The sequence below is a fragment of the Bidens hawaiensis genome, unplaced genomic scaffold (genome assembly GCF_021521415.1).
Source record: "Bidens hawaiensis isolate Kalapana, Puna unplaced genomic scaffold, B.hawaiensis_p1.1 tig00022689_1, whole genome shotgun sequence".
NCBI classification, from domain to species: Eukaryota; Viridiplantae; Streptophyta; class Magnoliopsida; order Asterales; family Asteraceae; genus Bidens; species Bidens hawaiensis.
In genome coordinates this window covers 151183-173501 of record NW_027493544.1, presented here as the reverse complement: position 1 = coordinate 173501, position 22319 = coordinate 151183, and the positions used below count along the sequence as shown (strand labels likewise).

At 34.5% G+C, this 22319-nt stretch overlaps 2 protein-coding genes and 1 pseudogene across 2 annotated transcripts; 1 reads left to right on the top strand and 2 right to left on the bottom strand.

The window, feature by feature from the left end:
- Window positions 1-9328: 9328 nt before the first annotated feature.
- On the top strand, window positions 9329-12272 carry LOC143566073 (5-amino-6-(5-phospho-D-ribitylamino)uracil phosphatase, chloroplastic-like). Its single transcript, XM_077052860.1, has 11 exons — window positions 9329-9421; window positions 9494-9604; window positions 9707-9775; window positions 9860-9964; window positions 10131-10185; window positions 10432-10505; window positions 10607-10690; window positions 10795-10935; window positions 11018-11081; window positions 11762-11873; window positions 11957-12272. The coding sequence occupies exons 1-11, from the start codon at window positions 9332-9334 to the stop codon at window positions 12123-12125; spliced, it is 1074 nt and encodes a 357-aa protein (XP_076908975.1). The 5' UTR covers window positions 9329-9331; the 3' UTR covers window positions 12126-12272.
- A 1718-nt stretch (window positions 12273-13990) lies between these two features.
- Window positions 13991-17772, bottom strand: LOC143566086 (uncharacterized; annotated as a pseudogene).
- Window positions 17773-18292: 520 nt separating this feature from the next.
- On the bottom strand, window positions 18293-22319 carry LOC143566072 (mini-chromosome maintenance complex-binding protein-like). The gene is made up of 14 exons (XM_077052859.1): window positions 22142-22319; window positions 21856-21969; window positions 21262-21369; window positions 21056-21181; window positions 20475-20519; window positions 20255-20359; window positions 20015-20164; window positions 19851-19925; window positions 19645-19758; window positions 19337-19539; window positions 19115-19250; window positions 18805-19029; window positions 18672-18739; window positions 18293-18582 (listed from the first exon to the last, which is right to left on the bottom strand). Exons 1-14 carry the CDS (start codon window positions 22307-22309, stop codon window positions 18465-18467), a joined length of 1755 nt encoding a protein of 584 aa, XP_076908974.1. The 5' UTR covers window positions 22310-22319; the 3' UTR covers window positions 18293-18464.

The window sequence follows — 22319 nt, the reverse complement described above, 5'->3', positions numbered from 1 at the left end:
GATTTATATCCTGACCATTTCCAGATAGATAACGTATGTAATTATGCTTTTCACCCCAAAAAGTTCATAAAACAGTTTGAAAAGAGGGGTCATGAAACTCACAGTTTTGTAGGCACTCAGTGCAAGGTCAGCTTGGGGTTCGTTTCCCTTGCTATCTTTTAGTCCCTATAGTCAATATTATAATCTAACTAATGTATTAAAGTAAAACCAATTTGTCCACTTGTCATTCTCCTAGGGTGTCCACCTAATGTTCCATGTCATCCACTTTCCATGATTATAATTTTCACATAATTAATCAATTAATTTTAATCCTAATGCTAATTAACATTTAAACCAATATATAACACAAGCATTGGTCAAACTTAACATTTAAAGTTTTGAATTCATATCTTAACATTTACTTTGACTTTATTACATCTAATCTAATCTAATCTATTAAAGCAAAACCAATTTGTTCACTTGTTCTTCTCCTAGGGTGTCCACCTAATGTTCCATGTCATCAACTTTCCATGCTTATAATTTCCACATAATTAATCAATTAATTTTAATCCTAATGCTAATCTTCTTACTATACTATTAAAGCAAAACAAGATATTCACATGGCCTTCAAATAGGATGTTTACATAAGCTAATAAGGTTTCCATCTCTAGAATTGCCACATAATTCACTAATTAATATTTTCTAGAATCATAACCTCACTAATTAATGTTTTCTAGATTCATAACCAACTATTTCCTTTCAAATGATTTAAAAACCGATTTTGACTACAATTAATTATTTATAACTAATTTTTGCTACCTTTTTTAGTATGACTATTACTTTAGCAATTCAATGATTTGTATATTTATACAGCTTCTCTTTCACACCATTTATACATATTTTTCCTACATCTTGTGGTTTTCAGAAAACAATGTAAAGAATTCTTATGATAGCTACATGTATATGTGTGTGTATATATATATATATGTGACGTTTGAATTTTTTCCATCCATGTGTAACAGGGTCACTATCCTAGTAATATTAATATTTTAATATTATTATAATCCTCATACTAGACTGGGTTGTATATCTAGTCTGGGTATAGCTGTAACGCCCAGAAAACATCAATAGGCTTAGATTGTGATGTTCAATGTCTAATGTTTAAAATCGAACTTGGCTCAGTTTCCCCGTTTCACCAGCTGAGCTAAGTTGCTCGTTTATGCGTTTGGAAAACATTTATGGGGATGTAAACTTGGGTAAACGTGTTGGTTGATAAAATGATTAAGATATAAAGAAAGATCACAAATTAGGGGTCTGGATTCGCTACGGGGCTCGTTTCCGTTTATTCAATTTGGTTTAGAGAAAAATGCGCACAATCTATTCAAATTGTCTAGATTTCTCACAAAAAGTTTGTTTTTATTTAATTAGTCCAAAAATATGGTTGTTGATCATTCTTGATGTTCTGATATTCCAACAGGTTCGTTAATCACGAACTCGTTGGTTTTTATCAGAAATGAATTTGTTTAATCTTCAGATTAGCATAATTAATTATCCGTTAATCATTAGATCATAAAAATTTAGAAACTTATCAAATAAAATATGTAGATTTTATAAAATTATTTCTGGAATTATTTACCGATTAAATTTATAAAAAATCATTTTATATGCTATATTTAGCCCGAAAATCATCCGTTTATACCAAATGATTTCCGAAAAATCTGCCAAAATTCTAGAGTGACCAAAACACTTCCCAAAATAACATGTAGTAATTCCATAAGCTAACAATCATGTCTAATATCATTTTAGAGCCAAAAACAATCATGAAAATTCAAATAAGCGCGAACGCACAAAACCTATTTAGGCTTTTCCAAATGACCCCAAATTTCATATGTGATCATAATATACCAAATCTGAGTTTCCCACAAAATTTCATAATTTTTCAAGCATTTTAACTATTTTTTCCATATAAACGTCTCAATTCGGTAATAAATTCGCCAAATATTCTCGAATGGTCGAAAAATTACCAAATTTGGACAGGGACTAAATATTATTTTCCCTGGTGTCCCTGTTTTATGACCTAAAAATACGCATATCACAACCTTAACCTAAACAGCCCGTAATCGAGCATTTCGGCATTATCTTTGCGGTTTTCGCCCGTTTTCGCTCTCTTAATCCAATTTTCGGTTCTTGTGCTTCTATATAAGCTAAGTATAGGTCCAATATCACAAACATAGTATGTATCATCAACCAAACAGCTTGACACTTAGGGTTTCGGTTAGGGTTCTAAACCGAACTTTTGAACCGTAAAAACGTCGTTTAAAGCCTCTAATCCGTGTTTATGGACAAAAAAACTTATCAAAACAGGTTCCTAACCTTGTGTAGATCAAAGTATATTTTTAGACCATTTTCAGAGTTTTTACATGGTTAGAAGTGATTTTTGGCAACCAAACTATGTTTTTCACATAATTAAACATGATTAAACATGGTAGAAATTGATTTAAATGGATTAATACCTTAGGGTTTTGCTATGGTGTGAAAGAACAGCAAGAACACTGATGTTAACTTCTGGACTTATGTTGAAAAAATATCTTAAATTGCTTAGTATTAAAGAAACATAAATAATAATAAAGAATGGGGTTTTTAGTCAACTTTGGCGGGCTGGGCCCATTTGGCCCGCTTTTCCTGATTTATGTGCCTGAACGTGAAATGCCGAGTCCAAATTTATTTCGGGTTCGGTTTTTGGCACGAAAAATATATCAGGTACGACAAACAGTGTGAAAACGAGCATGTTTCGGTTTTTGGCTATTTTTGTGTAAATTTATAAAAACATACTATTCGTTTGTAAAAATCAAAATTATTTTCAAGGATCGCTTAAATCATCCCCAACAAGTGTTTGGTATATCATTTTTGGCTTAACGGATGATACAATGCATGTTTCGGAACTATCTTTCGCGTTTAAATCCATAGCGGGTACTTAAACGAGCATGTTTTTGTTTAACTAGTTTCCTATCGAACTAAGGCCTTAATATCAATATGTTGGCTTATAATAAACGTATATAACTTATAGATGGCCCCCGGGGATATCTGGGTCATAACCAGACCCGTTCGGTTAATCATTTGTTCGATACGCAATAAGCGGTTAATCGCTTATTTGATAAACAAATACTAAGGCATACTCGATTTTATCACAAATGTCACAAAAGCCCTTTTTTTAAATGTATATGTGATATATATGCAATGCAAAATGACATATACGATAACCTAAACAGGATCGATAATCCTCCAGAGACTAGCTAAGAATATGAATTAATATATGAGAATGAGCCTATAATCAAGCCCAAATCATGTTGTTTCATTGCCCTGGTACCGTCCCATGGTAATTGTATTAGATTATGCACACCCATTAACATGTCGGTTAGAGTGACTGACAAAGAGCGGGGGATCAATCCAGAAAGTACTACCGACAGGTTTTGAGCCGGGTATACTCGACGGATAATTTTCATAAATTAATGGGATACCCAAAACCTGAAGGGTAAATATCCAATATATACCCGACGGGTTTTGGACAAGCTTTAATAATCGTGTATGGGTTTGGGAATACCTGAACCCGTCCCAGACCCGACCCATTGTCATCCCTACTCGTCTGGATCATACTCCTTTATCGTGGCTACCCTTTTTGCTGTAACAGGTACGCGTATTATCATATTATGTTTTTCCATTACTAACATGAAGAACTGATCAACAAACATTTGACAATAGGAAATTATTCTAACCAATTATCGACAAAAATAAGCGTAGAGTGTGTAATTAGGCTAATTATTATTTGTTCTTGAATTAGGCTAATTTACATGAAGTATGCAACACTCACATGCATTAGCCAATCTAGTACAAAATTTATTAATTTAGAAAACTGGTACAAAACCTTGTTTTAAACTTATAACTGGAGTTTATGCACACGACTAAGTTCTAATAGTATACAGTCATGTGTTGAGTTTGAAGCACATGTCTATGTTTTCTCTTATAGATATAGTCATATAGATATGGTCATATTTAGGGTGGCCTCATATGTTTACGCTGGCTCTAGCGAGTGTGTTCTCACTTTAAAGTTGTCATAGAACAATTAATTTTGATCTTCCATCATATGTTTACGATGGTCCACCATGGGCAAATGACTAATGGTATACTCACCAAGATCATGAAATTTCAGTAACTCGAAAACAACTTTGTGCCTCTAGGTACATAGTCGTGTTCCTTGCATTTAATGTCGCTAAAAGAAATGTAAAACTTTAGAATTTTAAGGTTTCATGTTAAACGAAAATAACCATTACCAAAATACTTACATAAATTGATTAATCTAGCTATATTGTGAGATTTGACGGTCCAGCTAATCATTCTGTTTAGCCCGTTAAGGCTAAAAAAATATTTTAACAACTTTCCAAGGTCGTTTAAGTGTTCTAAAACCTAGTACATGCTTAAAAACACTTGTATAACTTCGATATCATAAGTTTACTGAGGTTTGATTGATGATAGGTTGGATACTCGCTTAATCATAATAAATGAACTTTAAACGAGTCTACATACACTATTCCTTACTTCCAAGCTATAATATGACTTGGCAACAACTTAACACAGATCCTACACCTATGGTACTTTTGGTCAGAACCTTCCTTTGACGTGACGACATTGGTGTGACCTTGAACTTGCTTAAAATACATCAAACCAAGCTTGACTTGATCTAGAGTATTTGATATGTTAATCTAATGATTGGTGCATGTTAGGGACGCTCATGGATGTATATTTATAGGCCTAAACGAGACGATGACTCGCCACTCGTCGTTTGGCACGTAAGGGTTGGTTTTGACACATTTTTTATGACAGGGGCGGTTAGACGGACTGTCATAAGGTGAGACTGTAACAGCCCAGCTACCGCCGCATCATAATATTGTCTGCTTTGGCCGGGACGTACCACCATTGCCTCACGGATTTGCTTTTGGTTGCCCAGGTGAAGACTTCCCATGAGGTCACCCATCCTGATACTACTTCCACCTAAGCACGCTTAACTGTGGAGTTCTCCTTTCATCCACTAGCATTAAGCGCCCAAAACGCGTTATGATAGGGAATGTATTCACCTTCTTATAAAGAAGGCCTAGTTCTCCTCCCCAACTAATGTGGGATGTCACAATCCACCCCCCTTAGGGGTCCAGCGTCCTCGCGGGACCTGGCACCACCGGTCCGGCCCTGGATCTGATACCATCTGTAACAGCCTAGCTACCGCCGCACCATAATATTGTCCGCTTTGACCGGGACGTACCACCATCGACTCACGGATTTGCTTTTGGTTGCCCAGGTGGAGACTTCCCAGGAGGTCACCCATCCTGATACTGCTCCTACCTGAGCACGCTTAACTGTTGAGTTCTCGTCTCATCCACTACCATTAAGCGCCCAAAACGCGTTATGATGGGGAAGGTATTCACCTCCTTATAAAGAAGGCTTAGTTCTCCTCCCCAATCGATGTGGGATGTCACAATCCTGTAAGGCCCCCGACCCGGGTGCCCTACTTTCACGCTGGTTGGATTTATTCATTCACATAATTCGGAAAATCATAGTTAATTAAAACATTTCGCGGAATAAAAGTCAACCATTCTTACATAACGTTAATACTTCGTCTTAAACGGAAATAACATAAGTCTTAAACATTAAATATAAATAATACGAGAATCTTCTTCATAGCGATGCCAGTCTTCCTCTTATTACCACGTGTCCCACTCTAAGCAATCTGTCTCATCCTACTCACCTGCGTGCATACTAAAAGTCAGCTACGCTGAGTGAGTTCTAGTTAATCAATTAATATACAATACATTCACGTCCATACTTATACGCGTCCGGAGATATGTATTTCGTACTTTACCTGCTAATACTCATTCATATATACTTTATATACATGCATACGTATTTACACACTTTCTTTCCTAATTTCCTAAGGTATACCGTAAACTATCTTACTTCTACTATCTCGGATATTATTAGGGTCTGGTCCCTCTATCTCAGATATTTTCCTCTCAGATATTAATAGGGTCCGGTCCCTCTAATCTCATATATTATTAGGGTCTGGTCCCTACTATCTCAGATATTATTAGAGTTTGGTCCCTTCTATCACAATCTCAGATATTATTAGGGTCTGGTCTCTTCTATCACAATCTCATATATTATTAGGGTCTGGTCCCTTTGTCTCGTTTAACCATACAACTATACATGTCCCATTAATCGTCCATACATTACTTCCTATGTTTCCTATCATACGTGCATACTTTACACATATTTCAATTCCATATATAATAATTATATTTATATACACACATTCATACAATGATTAATAATAACATTAATTAATACTCATACACATATCATAAACTTATCACTTAGGATAAGTGTATTGATTATCACATAGGAGTATGCACACAGCCCCGAAAAACATCACAGAGAAAGAGGCTAGAACTCACCTGGGTCCTGTTGCGTTCACCGTTAATAGTAATTCATTTCTTCAACTGAGCTTGACTAACTGCTAATAACGTACGCATATTAGTCCTCTATAATTTCTTATTATTAATCTCGAAAGTTAACGGGGTTAACTTTTTTTAAGTTAACTGAACCGACATGTAATCTCCTTAAACTGTTCGTAGGGGTGTTACAAAACTATCCGTATCCGAATCCGCATCCGAACTATCTTATTATCCGTATCCGAACTATCCGAATTTTCGGATATCCGAATCCCGGATATTCGAAAATTCGGATATCAGTTTTCATATTTTTCGGATAGTTCGGATATCCGAATTATCCGATATTATAATTATTATATTTTTTAATTTTATTTTATATTACAAAATACAAACCCTAGATCTATTTCTTTCTTTACAATCCGCCTCTTTTCTTTACTCCAGGTCGTCCAACCTTGACCCTCCACCATCCTCCAGCCTCCTCCGGTCGTCCACCGTCCTCCGGCCGTCCTCTACCCTAATAAATTATTGTTATTGTATAATTCAATAGTGACGCAAGGGTTTGTTACCATTTCTCGACACTACCGATCAAATCCAAAAGTAGGAGCAGATTTGAGGAAGCCAACGTCCATAAGACTATCTGGTGAAAGCCATGATTCCGGTGACCCATAAGGTGGTTAGGTCCAGAGCTCTTTTTGATTGGATGAACCTTGAATAAATTGAATGGATGAGATTGGATTTGAAATGTTTGTGTACAGGAGATTTATGTGGTGTGTATGGGTGTGTGATGGTGATGATTGGGAGAATGATGATGAAATGATGAGGATAAGGTTAGATTTAGGGTTTAGGGGTTTAAATAGGCAAAACCCAAAGGCTTTTAGGCCCATAATTGTTCTAAGTCCACTAACCTTAATAATTCCATCATTTCTTATTATTTAATTAACTAAATAACGCGACACGACACGTAGCTAAAATAACTCGTTTATTTAATAAAACTAAATCTCAAAATGCGGATGTTACAGCCACCGTCCAAGAAAATAATATACTAAAAAACAGATTAAACATTTTATTCTTCCATGCTTTCTCTAGTTCCAATTACAAGACTATAAATACCAAAGAAAATTACTAATAAAAAATACGAGCATTAAAGGCAAGACTAATATTATGGGTAAAGTTAAAATACAAAGGACAACAAAATTGAGAAGGGTGAGAAGGAATCTAATTCATTGATCTTAGATTTGATTTGATTTGATGGTGTATATTAATTTAAGAAAATAAATTGATGAGAAGGGCATAAAGGTAATAACTCACTTTTGTTGACTTTCTCTTTCCACATGTGAGGCACATGTCAATTCCCCTGTAATTTTAAAACGTTCATAACTTTTTCATGCAACATTATTTTTTTTTTAATTACACCATAATAAAAGCGTTTTTTATCTTTAATATGAGTATCATATTGTTATATAAAAATAAAAAAAATAATGGGTTTTTTATATTGTGTTATTGGTTGTTCATTATGATTTTTAATTGGGTTTTTCTATGCATTGTGTTATAGATTTTGGTCATTGTGTTATCAATTGATACTCATATTAAAGATAACAATTAAAACAAATATTACATCATTGTGTCTTTTTGTTTGTCATTGTGCTCATCATTTGTCTTTCTACTTATCATTGTGGTTCAGTCATTGTGTATTACGTTCATGTCATTGCGTAATATGTTGTTTCCATTGTGTTTTACGTTTCAGGTCATTGTGTTATATGTATTCACCATTGTGTTTTACGTTTCATGTTATTGTGTTATATGTATTTATCATTGTGTTTTACGTTTTATGTAATTGTGTTATATGTATTCATCATTGTGTTTTACGTTTTATGTAATTGTGTAATATGTATTCATCATTGTATTTTATGTATTTGACAATTTGTTGTTATTTTATCGTTATATTTACGTATTATTATTACACAACTGTATTATTAGCATTTAAAAAAGCACAATGATGATTTGAAAGACACAATGAGGAAAAAAATACAATGACAAACAGAAAGACACAATGACGAAAAGACAAAGACACAATGACATAAATTTTTTTTTACTTTTTATATAACAAAGTCATACTCATATAAAAGATAAAAAAAACGCTTGTTATTATGGTGAATTTTTTTAAAAAAAATAATGTTGCACGAAAAAGTTAAGGACGTTTTAAAATGATAGGTGAATTGACATGTGACTTGCATGTGGAGAGAGAAAATATGTACCATTACTTTTATACCCTTTTACCTTTGGTCCCCGCTTGACACATGTCAATCAATTATGGCTTTTCACACTTCTTATTTTTGTTACCTTTGTAGAATAACTCAACCCCTAATATTATATGGAAATATTTTAAAGTCAAATGTTGAACCCTTAAATTATGTATAATTGATTTGACTTGTGGCCATCATACAACATTATTTTGACTGGGTTGAAGGGTCTCTGTAAATCCTTATTATGAATCGGATCATGGACGTGGCCTTAAGATCATATCAATATACCCGGATGATATCATAAAACCTGTTTTCTTAAGACAACATAAAACTAAACTTTATGAGTAGAAGATATTGGTTGTATTGAGTTAGATAGTCATGTGGTGAGTTTGTAGCACACGTCTATGTTCTCTCTTACTCATATCCACATGATCATATATATTTATGGGACCCTAAACATAACATTATGCAAGCCCCACATGTGATTCGGACTCAAATCCAATCCACCCGTGTTCATTAATATTAATATTAATATTAAACTAAATTAAAAACCGCAATAAAAACAAGTGACCAAATTACTAACCACTTCATCATCATCTTCAAATCGAGCAGATGGAATCAGCTTCCGGTTTCCGCCTGATTCCAGCTACTCCAAACTCTTCATTTCTTCCACACCATCTACCGATTAACCTCAAATTACCGGTTAATTTTCATAAACTTTCATATCTTTTTTACATCTTTATATTATACCCTGATGAATCTTGTGTTTTACAGAGCTTATTACGTTGTAATCGAAAGAACGTGATTAGGGGTTGTTATGGGTCCAATGAAATCGGCCCAATTGATGGGTTTCAGCTCACACCCACCAAGATTTTTACACAAGAGGTAAATTTATTTATTCAGTATGTCAAAGTTTGAATCTTTTTGGAATTTGGGGTTTCTAGGGTTTGGTTTTGATTGTGGGGTTTATGAAAATTGTGTTTTTAGGCGATTGGGGCTGAATATGGAGAAGGGTTTGAGACGTTTAGACCGGACGGGCCGATGAAAGTTGAGGTTGTAAGCGTTTTGTTTTATCACTATTTTGTGTGAATTTGGTTCTTGAAGTTGAAGTGAGTAAGATTGTGGGTGTTTTGTATGTAGAATTTTTTAAATGATAGATTGCAAGAGGGGTTTTTGAAAAGGATTCGGTATGCTATGAAGCCGGATGAAGCTTATGGACTTATTTTCTCATGGGACAATGTAGTGGTAAGTATTTGAACATTTGTGCATTTATATGGTATGATGCAAACTGAGTTAAATGGTGTGTTTTTATTAATGCAAATGATAGCTTTTTGTTGTATATTGATTTGAATCATAAAGCTTTAGCATTCTTATATCTGGTTTTTAAGATTAGTTTGTTGATGGTGATCAGGCGGGTATTCAAGCTTTGAAGTTAAGTGCTTGGAAAGAACTTGCACATGAAGAAGGTTTGTGGTCATATTTGAAAAATGTGTAGAAAATATATGATAACGATATTAGTAACATTATATTGTTTTTACTAGTTTGTTAGAAGGCATGCAATATTAATATACATATTGCGTTTGGATAAATGAGTAAAAGATGCATACTTGACGATTATTTTACCAAACAAAAATTTTTCTTTCATGCATGCTTTGTTGATATTTGCATTTTTTTTTAGATCTTTGTTAAACCTTCTTTTGCAATTTATGTAGGAAAGCAGATTCCTGATGATGATGATGTGCAAAGGCTTTTGCTTCATGGTGCTCCAGATCATGTTTTGCAAAAGGTTTTATAACTGTTGAAATCCAAGCTTCCCATTTCCATAATAATCAGATTTATATTTATGCGAATTTTATGATTTCTTTTTATCATTTATTAAACTCTTAGGTGTTACTGTGGGAGAACGAAACATGCGAATTGGAAAGACTAAAGTCAAAGCTTTCTCAGTTATATAGCAACAATCTTCTCAAGGTTATATACTTATATTTTTATTTTCTTGATTACTTTAATCATTCAGTTTCTTTAATACCCACAAATAAATTACTCAAAAGTATGTTTTTGTTTTTGTTAATTAGCTTGCTGAACCAATGGAAGGTTTAAAAGAATGGTTGGATGCGGTATCAACGGCCCGGATTCCTTGTGCGGTTGTTTCAAGTCTTGATAGAAGAATTATGGTTGAAATATTGAAAAATATGCGACTTATGAAGTATTTTCAGGTATGTATGAGCTTCGGTTTATTGTCTTATGAACCGCTGGTAGTTTTAAATGACCAAAATGCCCTTGTATATGCACTTGTAGGCAATTGTAACTGAGGAAGATGGCATGGACTCCATGGCTCATAGATTACTTTCTGCAGCCGTAAAGATAAGCTTTATTCTCAATGCCAATCTGTAATTATTAGTACAAATATTAAACATGAATAATCTTTATATTTTCATTTAATTGGTAGTTATTTATCTTAATACAGAAGTTTGACGAACCTTGTTTTACTCTTCAAATTAACACTTCTATATAAGAAGTGGTAAATACCTCAAGAAACCGCTATACTTTCTTATTTTTACAAAAAAGCCCCTCAACTTGTGAAGTATTCATATAAAGGTCACTAAACTAATTTTTGTATATTAAAGTTCCTTAATTTGTCTAAAATGCACATAGTTGTATTTTTTATTTTTTCTTAATAAGACCTTTTAACTCTTAAGTTGGTCAAAATTTGATGAACTGAGATTCCAAAGTTTTGGCAAAAAGAAGTTTGTACCAGAAGAATTTTGACCAACTTAAGAGTTAACAAGTCATTATTTTAAAAATATTTCAAAAGTAGGTGTATTAAAGACAAGTTTAGGGACTTCAATATTCAAAAGTTAGCTTAGTAACCTTTATATGATTTTTAACAAATTGAGGGACTCATTATACCAGAATTATGTTGAGTAATTTTTATAAAAAGTTATCTCAAATTGTTGTTTGACTTATAAATTATGTGATAATTAAAGTTTAACTTACTTATCTGAACATTCAGTTTTTAACAAATTTTGGAATTTCTTTTACAATTGGATAGGAAACCATCCAAATGCATGGTGTTTGAAGATGATCCGCGTGGCATAACTGCTGCCCACAACTGCACTATGATGGCGGTTGGACTTATCGGTGCACATCCAGCGTAAGAACTTAATCAACATTAAACCTATTATGCTAATATGTAGTTAAAGCAAATTTAAAGATTAATTTCTGCAATCTTTGCAGGTACGATCTGGTGCAGGCTGATCTTGCTGTTGGTGGTTTCAATGAATTATCTGTTATTAATTTGCGAAGACTTTTCGCGCACAAGGGTTCGACTTTCATGGAGTTACAAAAGCAAGTTGTAGAGAAAACGCCTGCAAAAAGGAGACTTACAGTTGACACCATCTTTTGATAATAGTTAGATTCTTGTTGTAAATCTTTGTAAAGTTCAAAAGGTTTAATCTTCTTATCATTTTTTTTTCATGTTTGATGTCAGTTGTATACAAACAGGTTGCATGGATGTAACTAGAAAGCAGTGATTTCTCAAAACCATAGCAATACAACCACTAGGGGTGACTTCTTGTTTATTAAAAAGTAAAAAAATATATATGCTTGCAGTGCTGATTGAACGTCACTGTACACTCATTGAAGTCCCTGTTGAAGCCACCTGAGCTTTTTGTGGTTTAAGTGAACGGAGGCTTCAACAAATTTTATATATATTTTTTTATAAAATTTAAACAATATTATAAACTAAAAGATATTCTTTTAATAAAAAACATTAAACATCTTTAAAAAATTAAGAAAAACATTAAAAATATATACAAATTAAAAAATATATATTTCTTTGCTCTGTCTCTTCTCTGTCTGTCTTTTCTTCTTTGATTTCTATAGAAGAAGCGCCTGATATAATTCAAATATCTTTCGGCGACTCGGATCAAGGTTGCTAAAGTCTTTGGTAAGAAAGTCCAAGTTCCTCAACCTTTGTTTAGAAAGTTTGCATTCGTTGCTGCCGTGATGCTACTCGATATTTTACGGACGTGTTTGCTACATCCGAATCGACATTGGTAGTTGTTCTTTTTCCCCGCCCCTTCCTATTGATCGACGTTGGACTTGTGGTTGATCTTTTTGCCCGGACGCGTTTAGGTTGATCCCTACATGAGCATCCGAGCTACTAGATGAGACATATGCATCGGACAAAATAGTTTTCTTACGCTTTAGCATTGAGCCACCCTCATCTTGTGCAGCTAACTCGACCCATTTCAAGCACGACTTGAGTATTCCTCGTCCCATGTTTTCACCGTCCCGTGCTTCTTAAACACTTCCGACTTTCCATTCTTCACAGACGACTTTGTAGACTTGTAGATCATCACTCCCGCTCGCTCGCATTCGACAACTGTTTCTGTTATGTAAATTCGTAAACAGTCCGACAAATTTGCGACTTCGGACCACCTTCCCAATATCATATTGTCAGTATGTTCTCTACATCCCACCAACGTGTAAAACAACTCTCGCACTTTGGTTCAAAATATTTTACGCTTTTGATAGTCTGCTACAATAAAAAAGAGGTTAACAAATGTTAAAATAATTTTTAAAATTTAATATGAAACCAAAAAAAAAAGTTAAATAAAATATCGGTTTCTCGATATCTTTCAACCCAAGCACGACACAAAGCCGTTTTCTCATCTGGCCTTCAAGGAGTTGCTCTTCTTTTTTAACGACCTCCTAGGGCTTCGCTCGAGCCACCCACTCCTTGGCTTTTCTTTTTGTGTGCTCATTCTCCCATTGCGCCTTCTTTAGGATGCTCTGCGTCTCCGGAATAACAAATTCGGGAGAAGTCTAGAGGTATTTGACTCAAATTATGCTCTAACTTGTGTTATACGTGTAGTCGTCTTAACCGCAAGACATATCCGGTCGGTAACAACTACCCATTGATCCATATTTTTTTAAAAGTGAGGTAGATTGTGTAGAGAGAAATAGAGATCGCGGTATATTCGTAAAATAATATGGAGAGAAATTGAGGCTTTGTTTAATTTTTAAAGGGTAAAAATGGTTTTTAAATAAGTAAAAAATAAAAAAATAAATAAAAGCCTCCAACGACACCCCCCCAACGGCTTTTTCATGAATCCCAAGACCCAACGACTCTTTTCCAGCAGTGATTGGGCTCGAGTTCATGGCTGGCTCGAATAAAAGTAGCTAAAAAAACTTGATTTGAAACAACCTGAGTTGAGTTGGCCCATTTTTGTAACCGGGCCAATCTCGTCCCAAGCTCCACTTGAGTCATGGCTTGGCTCGTTGGCTGATCTTAGGCTCGTTTAACTTCAAAATCAAGCCCGTGTCTAGCTGAGCTGTCTCATTTAATTTCGAGCTCGAACTCAAACCCATCCTGGCTTGACTTGACTCCTGAACAGCCATCGCTACTGACGTGGCTCGGGCCACACCGTAACACAAGATCTTAATGGTCAAGGGTAAAAGAACCGAATATCTATGCGAGATAAGTAACCACAAAGTTAGATAAGTTTAATTTATGAAATCATGAAATTGATATCGAACCATAAAGTTAGATAAGATTTGTTGGTGAAACAGTGATGATTGTTTGATGATAGTTGAGAGGTTGGTGAGAGCATTCTCAATTCGTTCCCTAAAATAATATGAGGAGGATTTGTAAATTATATGGTATGGTTATGAACGGTTGTGAGAGAGGAGAGAGAAAATTTAGATGAGAAAGTTAAATTTGGGGTTTCACTGTAGATACTGTATAATTTTTTAATATTTTTATAAAGTAGTTGTGAGTGAAATAGAGAGAAAATATAATGACAAAGGTATAAAAAATATTATTTAATTAAACATGAGAGAGAAAATATAGTGTTTTTTAGTGTAATTATATGATGTATATGGATATAGGGTAGGGAACGGACCAGAAATGCTCTGAAATACTTGCAAATTATACAAATAGTGATTAATTAGTCAACGGCATATTTAATGTCATTGGTGAAATGTGGAAATAAGTCAAGTAGCATACAACTTAAATAAGAATATGATATTAATTCCGTAAACAAATTAAATATCACGAGTGCGATTGTTAGCGGCAATACGGAAGCGATTACACGTACACAAATGATTAAACATGCAATAAGCAATATATATATATATATATATATATATATATATATATATATATATATATAGCACAAGAATTTTAACTTTAATGTGTGTATGCATAGACTGCCGACTGCAACTAAGTTATATCATTGTGCTCAGAATCACATACCACAATTACATTGTTTGATTTATATATCGACTAATTATGATTTTTTAACTTAGGGAACAAGAAACATATACATGGGCCCTAATTAAATCACTTAAAACCGCCCCCTTTCTGAGTTCTACCTATCAACATCCATGAGCCCAAAACCGGCCTAAAGTCTTTCACAACTCCTAAGAGTGATGATATCAAATGTAGAAAGAGTTTTATTATGAGGGAAGAGGACCAACTTGATGGTCTATTGCATTGTTAACAAATCTTCGGATTCACTTTTATGGAACACACAATTTAACAACTCATATTCGCTTCAAACCTTAAAGAATCGACTCTAAACTCGACAATTTTATACTCAAACCAATCCTATAGAATTGTTTTCATTGAAAATATCCCATTAAGGGTTACACAAAACACATTGTCATGTTTGTTACTGACATATTTTTAAGCACTAAGCTCATGTCTAATATCTATGCTCAAAACCTGATAGAAAGATTTTGTGACTTTGCAAGTTGCGTTTGTCGTCTTCCTAGTTGAAATCCTGTTAGTATCCATAAGAAGCAGACCTGTTGTAGATTCAAATTAAAAGAATCAGAAATAATATTCAAATCCTTATTGATTTAGACATTAGCAAAGATTTAAAGCACAAACAGGTAATGCATAGAGAGAAATGGTGGTCGTTTTCCCATTCAAACTGCTATATAACAATCTGTACATTCCGGCTGCAATAGCATCTCCAACCCTTTGAACAAGAACATCTATGCATACCTGTTGCATATGTTGTCACTTGTCAAACACATGTATGTAAATTGTGTGCTTGTGTGTTGGGGGGGGGGGGGGGGGTTACCTTAGCTTTGTATTTTTCGTCCTGAGATACAACAGTGAAAAGCAGTTCTCTTCCTGGTCTGGTTAGAACATATGTTATCACCTGTAAATTGCATACAATTACAATCAGATATAGTGAAAAAGTATCCAAATAAGGTTAAAAAATGGGGTCAATAGCAAGTCGAACCTTCCGGAAAGTCTCCAAGAGCGCAACTGACCAATAAGTTGGCCATATTGCAATAGCTATCAAATTCAAGAAAGAAAACAATGGTGTTGAACAAAGAGCTATAGTGACCCCTGCAATGGTAAGAATTCGCCCCTATAACGGAAAAAAAAAAAGGAAACAAAAAGTTAGTTATATTTATATAACTAACTTTCAGAAGATATTTAGCATACCGTCAAAGTAAGTTGACCAGTAAGGATAAAAACAGCAACAAAACTATTGATTTGTGCAAATGAATGTCTTCTTTCAGTAGGGCTCGTAACAGTTGAGGCAATTATGGTTACTTTCTATAAACACAAATTAATACAATCAATTTCATTTCAACTTTTTAAAAATAAGACAAATTTATACCTGAAAATAGAAGAAAGAAGTGGTCATTGCACTTAGCCACAAAAACAAAGACACGTTTAACAAATAAGTTGATGAGCAAATAAGCCTTATTCCTTCCAGTAAAGCCCAAAACCGAGACTTTGAACTTCCGGTTCTTCTACGAAAGAGCGCTAGTGATTTAATTATATTATTTGAGATTTTCATGCTATATAACTTTGCTTTATTATTTACCTGAGGGTAGACGATGATTCTTCAGAACTATGAGACATATCCTTGCTTATCTTTTCTGAAAACCGAGCCGCAAGCTCCATCAACAACGTAGCAACCAAAAGCAGACCTGAAAGTGCAATCAACGTGCGTAATAAATGAGCAGGATAACTGCAGTCTTATTAGATATACGAAGAACACGAGTACACATACATGGGCCCAAACAAGTCATTGTTGTGGCAAACAAGGACCCGAAAAGCTGGCCTAATGTAGAGCCAGCACCAATAAATCCAAACAATCTTGAACCTGACTGAATTGAATCGACCCGTTTATAAGCAAATGGGTCCAAATGGCCACCTATATAATGCATACATTCTGTTGAATGGCAACACATACCTCATTGTCCATTGCATCAATGACTCTTGCCCATGTTGAAGATATAGATATTAGATTTAGCAAAGCAACCTATTGAAACACGAGAAATTTACTAATTTAAAACTTATATACATATAGTTGTGAACAAGAGAGAATAGTTTGGTAACCATAAGAAGAAGGCAACTCTAACTGAAATGTAAAACCATCCATGTTCCTCAGCATTTACTTCCTCTTTTACGGTTGATGATGTGGCGAAGATACCCTAAAAATGTTATGCATGTTCAGTGAAAAGGTGAGAAATAGTACATATTGTGGTTGGTTCTATTGTTACCCTTGAATTTGCAGGAGATGATAATATCCATAATATGAAAAACAGAACAAAACTTGCACTGAAAAACCTGTGTATCAACACCAAAGCCTGGAATTCAACAAACAAGTAATAATATAATTATTTGATATAAATTAAACAAATAATATATAACATAAACCTCTAGGAATTAGGGAATGCATGTACCTTAGCTTTAGAAATATTAGGTGATGAGAAGATGAGCGTTGTAACAGGAGCCGCGATCAATGTCAATACCAACGATCCGATAAAAAGGCCCGGAGATTACGTATACCTAAGGAAATCGCGCCTTCGTCTCGTAAAGGCAAAACCACAAAATAGGCGCTCAACGCCTGCATGAGATGAATTTTAGGGATTGTCAAACCGGAAAGATGATGGAATCAGAGGTGACTTACGAAGAAGAAAGAGGAAGTTGCGTAGAAAACGTTGTAGGTCTCATGAGGATGAACTGTGACGAAGATTGATATGACGGAATGTAATCGTTGCCTGCTGATCATCATATCGATCTTCGTTGTGAACAAGAAGCAATTAATGGAGGGAAATTAAGAGTTTTTAAACAAACTCATGGATTTTAAATATTATTATTCAAGGGTTTAGGATCGGTTGGTTGGTTGGTTGTGGACAACAATAGGCATTCAAATTTATTTTATGGAGGGTACATATATTTCTTCTCATGATATTTTTATAAAATAATTCAAGAATTATCATAAGCGGAATGGTTGGATCATGGGCAACATAAGGCGCCACAGGTTCACTTATCTCAAATGTTAGTATGCATTATACCAGTTTGACACTCGAACTATTTTCAACATTCACTTATCCCAAAAATTATTTAATAGGCGTTCGATACTCTAGACAATTTTAAAGGTTGGCTAATACTATTCAAACAATTATATGTGAGCAGAACTCGAGTTAGAAATATAGCTCAAAACAAGCTAAGCTCAACTTAAGCTCGTGCCCCTTTAAGTTAGGCAAACCGAGCTCAAGCTTAGTAGGGCTCGAATCAACTCGTTTATAAACCTACTTACCACAATAGTAACAAGATATATGTGACAATGAAAGCCTCAAAATGCAATTAAATATTAGGATACAATAGAGCCATAAATTAAAGAGAAGAAGCCATATACTCTTTAACAATGGCTACATTTCAAGAACCATCAACCACAAAACCTAACCATCATCTATGCGCTCATTTAATAAGCCTTTCTTTTCTTAGCCTTTCCATTTCTTTCACCATTTGCCAATGTTCATGTGACAAACATGTCTCACCAAAGCTCACCCCCATTAGCCTCCCCATGGTTAGCCATCTATAAGTCGAAATTACATAAACCAATATCAACTAAATCCACAATTAACGCGTATAAATTTAAACAAATTAAAAACTAAAGTAGTAAACCTGTTAAAATCTTCAGTCCCCAGGCTTCGATCAACTTGTCTTGCTGCAACCATATCATCTTCTACCACCTGTCATTAATCATATTTTAGACGTTTCAAATTAATCATTAAAAATTAAAATCCGTGTAATGTACCTTTTGCATATCAGCCCCAATAGAATGTGGCAATGATCTAACTGTAGCCAAATACCATCTCCACGCGTTTAACGTTTGTTCATCCACGATTGTAGGACCCGCAGACGATGGATGGAATGGGATAACAATATCAGCTGGTAAAATGTTTGATTTGCCTTCAGAAAGAATTAAAATTTGAACATCCGCATCCATCGTCATTTTATAATACTTAAAATCATACTCCAGCTGAAAACAAAACAAATCAATAGTTATTTCCCAACATCATATAAACAAAAACAAGGTTTATAAAAAAAAATAATAAAATACATACCTTTTGAAACTCCATTAAATCCTTGAGCAACCGTGTGTTTTCAACACCATTACTGTTTAAAGTTCCCGATTGTAACTGTGTTTCGTCTATTGTAAAATGTGAACCCTCTGCACACTGAAGAACCCCAGGCACAAGTCTGCAGAAATGATAACAAAAGAAGGTTAATTATAATAATGGAAAATTAGCAACAACATGGAATATTATTATATGCTTTTATATTACCTGTTTGTTTGGTAATCTTTCACTGGTGCAAGTGAAGCAGTATTAAAATATTCCACAGTGAGAGGAATACATTGACTGAAAGGTATAAGGTTTTTCAACATATCGTTAATTCGGTTGCGGAACACCGATATACTCGACTTGTCAAAACCGGTGAGATTAAGTGATAATTTCCCCACCGCAATCGAGTCTACCCTTACATGAACCTATGCCAACAATTCTTGTTAAGTTAAAATCAAGTGTATGTGCGCTTGTGTGTGTGTGTATACATGCATATGCATATATAGATATAATGAATTATAACTAGATACCTTTGACAATAGGTGTAATAATATAAAGTTAGCTGCCAAATCATCGCCACCAAGAACTACTGTAAAATGCTGCAAAAGAGACTGGCGTATTTCTTTCATCAAATGAGGTTTTGGCTGCAAGATCACAACGCTTGAATTAATATTACTTATTTCATTATTAAACATTGAAATGAATAAATAAAATCATATAAACTAAATTCATCTACCTCCATTGTTGGTGGTCTAATAATCAAATCATCAGGTAAAAGCTTTCGGTGTACAAGACAATGAAGACGTGGAACCTGAAAACATATTTATAATGTATTAAACCATTAAGTGTAATAGAAAATAAAAATCATATATGTTTTTAAACATAGAGATGGGTGCTGACCTTGCTAGGAGGTAGGTTGACTAATTCCTCTTGATCAAAACAATGTTCCGGTTCAAGCTCATCATTTTTAACATCAGTGTCAAATGTGAGGACACCAATAAACTCAAAGACATCATTTAGCTTCAAGTCAGACTCTGGTGTGTCATATATCTACACAATAAACACTTATTTAAGCATTCTGATTTATAAATTTATATTACATATGAAGATTGAGATTTAAAAATAAGAAGAAAAAATTACCTTCACTAAACAGGGAAAATTATTTCTATCAAAATCAGGCACCATAATCATACCACAATCAGTACCCTCGGTCATGCTCTCCGATAGAACAGATCCACATTCTCGCTGTTAAGAACAAATGTTTGCATCAAGTTAATTTAAAACACATTTAAAACAGAATATAACATCATCTTATACAACGTAATCAAATTGATATATGAAAACAAGATTATTAGCTCACCATCTTCTTAGCACTTGGAGACTCCAGTTTCTCATTATTCAAGTCCTGCAGTCAAGCATGTAAAGCTTAAAACTTTTTCATAATATCTACTTAAAACCTATGCAGTCGATATCGCCGATATATCACCGATATAGCAGTGATATATAATGGTCCTTTGGTGATATATAAGTCAGAATATCGGTACCAATAATATCAACTATATTGGCCGATATCTGACCGATAATGGACTAATATTTGACCGATATATCACCGACATTCCCGATATTAGTGCTTTAAGTCTTAATTATCAACTTTTAGTGTTCAATGTTATTGTTTTAAGTCTTAATCAATTCTTACTTGCTACTATTATTAGTGTTTTGCAATTTGCAAAAGGTTAATTTGTTAGTGGTAGGAGACTAAATTATTAGTGTTAAATTGCTATATATATGAATTTTACATGATATTAAAATTATCGATATCCCACTGATATCTCACTGCGATAACCGATATCTCAGATATCGGTCCTTGACCGATAGATATTTTTCCTTATTAACTGCTTCGCTTAAAACCATACAAAAGTTTTAACATAGATTCCAACATACTTGCATTTCCACCTCATCAGAAACAAAGCAGTCATCTCTCTGCCGCTTTTCTCGGCTTGCTGGCGAGGCGTACATATTTGCCTGACCATCAGAAGTAGCATATACCCATGAATTCTGACCAGGAACCTATAATGAAGAAAAAATATATGAAGTAAATAATAATTTTGCATCATAAATGCATACATGATAAGCCCAACTGGACTTACAGGAACACAGTAAAGCAACCGACGCTCCCAGACACGCGTATCTGACGAAGCACCCATGGGATATTGAGAAACATCTGTAAACTTATTGGTATTCCATGTATCATTGTTCTGCAAAAAAAAAGAGCACAAAATCAATAACGGTACAATAAAATAAATAAAAAAGGCATATTCATAATCTTATTGCGCCCTGCTTGCGGTGCACACATATAATGTATATATGTGTGAACCCCGGTGGGCAAAAGTGAAATTGCACTAATTTTGACATTATTTTACTAATATCGTGAAAATAACGCTAAAAGTGACGGAAGGTTAATCAGGCATCATGTGGTGACGTTGATTGTCGAAAGACAAGGGTACATATCCCAATAGTTGAGTGTTGTGTGCCTTAGTCCAAGGCTTGATGCAAAACTACTATCGAGCCGGGGTCTCTATTCCAACGGAAGCAGCCTCTCTATTCCTAGAGGAAGAGGTAAAGCTGTCTACATCTTACCCTTCTTAGACCCTACCATAGCTTTGCTATTGGTGGGATATACCGAGTACAATGATGATGACATTCATAATGTTATTCAGGCAAAAAAGAAAAGAAAAACATACCTTGTAAGCACCAACATAGAATTCATTACCCAGCATGTCCTGTATCATTCCACGGAACCGGACCAAAGAGTTTGGTTGAATCCATTTAATCGTCGATGGAGTTAGCATTGGAACCTAGAAATGAACCAACTAATAATCAATTAACAAAGAAATTAATTAATAATCAAGATTAATATTTTAACAATCAAACTACAGAAAGCCCTAATTCTGTAATCGGACAAGGTGTAAAATGAACTTATAATAAACCCTAGCAATATAAATCAATGAATTCATAAACCCTAGAAACCTGAGTTAAGCCGTCGTTGTCAAACAGAAACTCGCGGAACAGATCGGCGACGCCCCAGTCGTTGCGGTCAAAAGAAGCCGGATCTGAACCGGAGGAGACAGCCTTGTCGAAAGTGAACCGGACGGCTCCCAGAGGGTTCGCCAAGCAATCGTACGGACGCCCCACCATCTCCGATTAC

Excerpts from the sequence above, each read along its gene's own strand:
- LOC143566073 (XM_077052860.1), top strand. The coding sequence starts at position 9,332 with ATGGAATCAGCTTCCGGTTTCCGCCTGATTCCAGCTACTCCAAACTCT. Across the intron at positions 9,422-9,493 it reads CGATTAACCTCAAATTACCG|AGCTTATTACGTTGTAATCG; the intron begins GTTAATTTTCAT and ends TGTGTTTTACAG. Across the intron at positions 11,082-11,761 it reads ATTACTTTCTGCAGCCGTAA|AATTGGATAGGAAACCATCC; the intron begins AGATAAGCTTTA and ends AATTTCTTTTAC.
- LOC143566072 (XM_077052859.1), bottom strand. The coding sequence starts at position 22,309 with ATGGTGGGGCGTCCGTACGATTGCTTGGCGAACCCTCTGGGAGCCGTC. Across the intron at positions 19,759-19,850 it reads TTAGACCACCAACAATGGAG|CCAAAACCTCATTTGATGAA; the intron begins GTAGATGAATTT and ends GTGATCTTGCAG. Across the intron at positions 19,251-19,336 it reads AAAGATTACCAAACAAACAG|ACTTGTGCCTGGGGTTCTTC; the intron begins GTAATATAAAAG and ends TCATTTCTGCAG.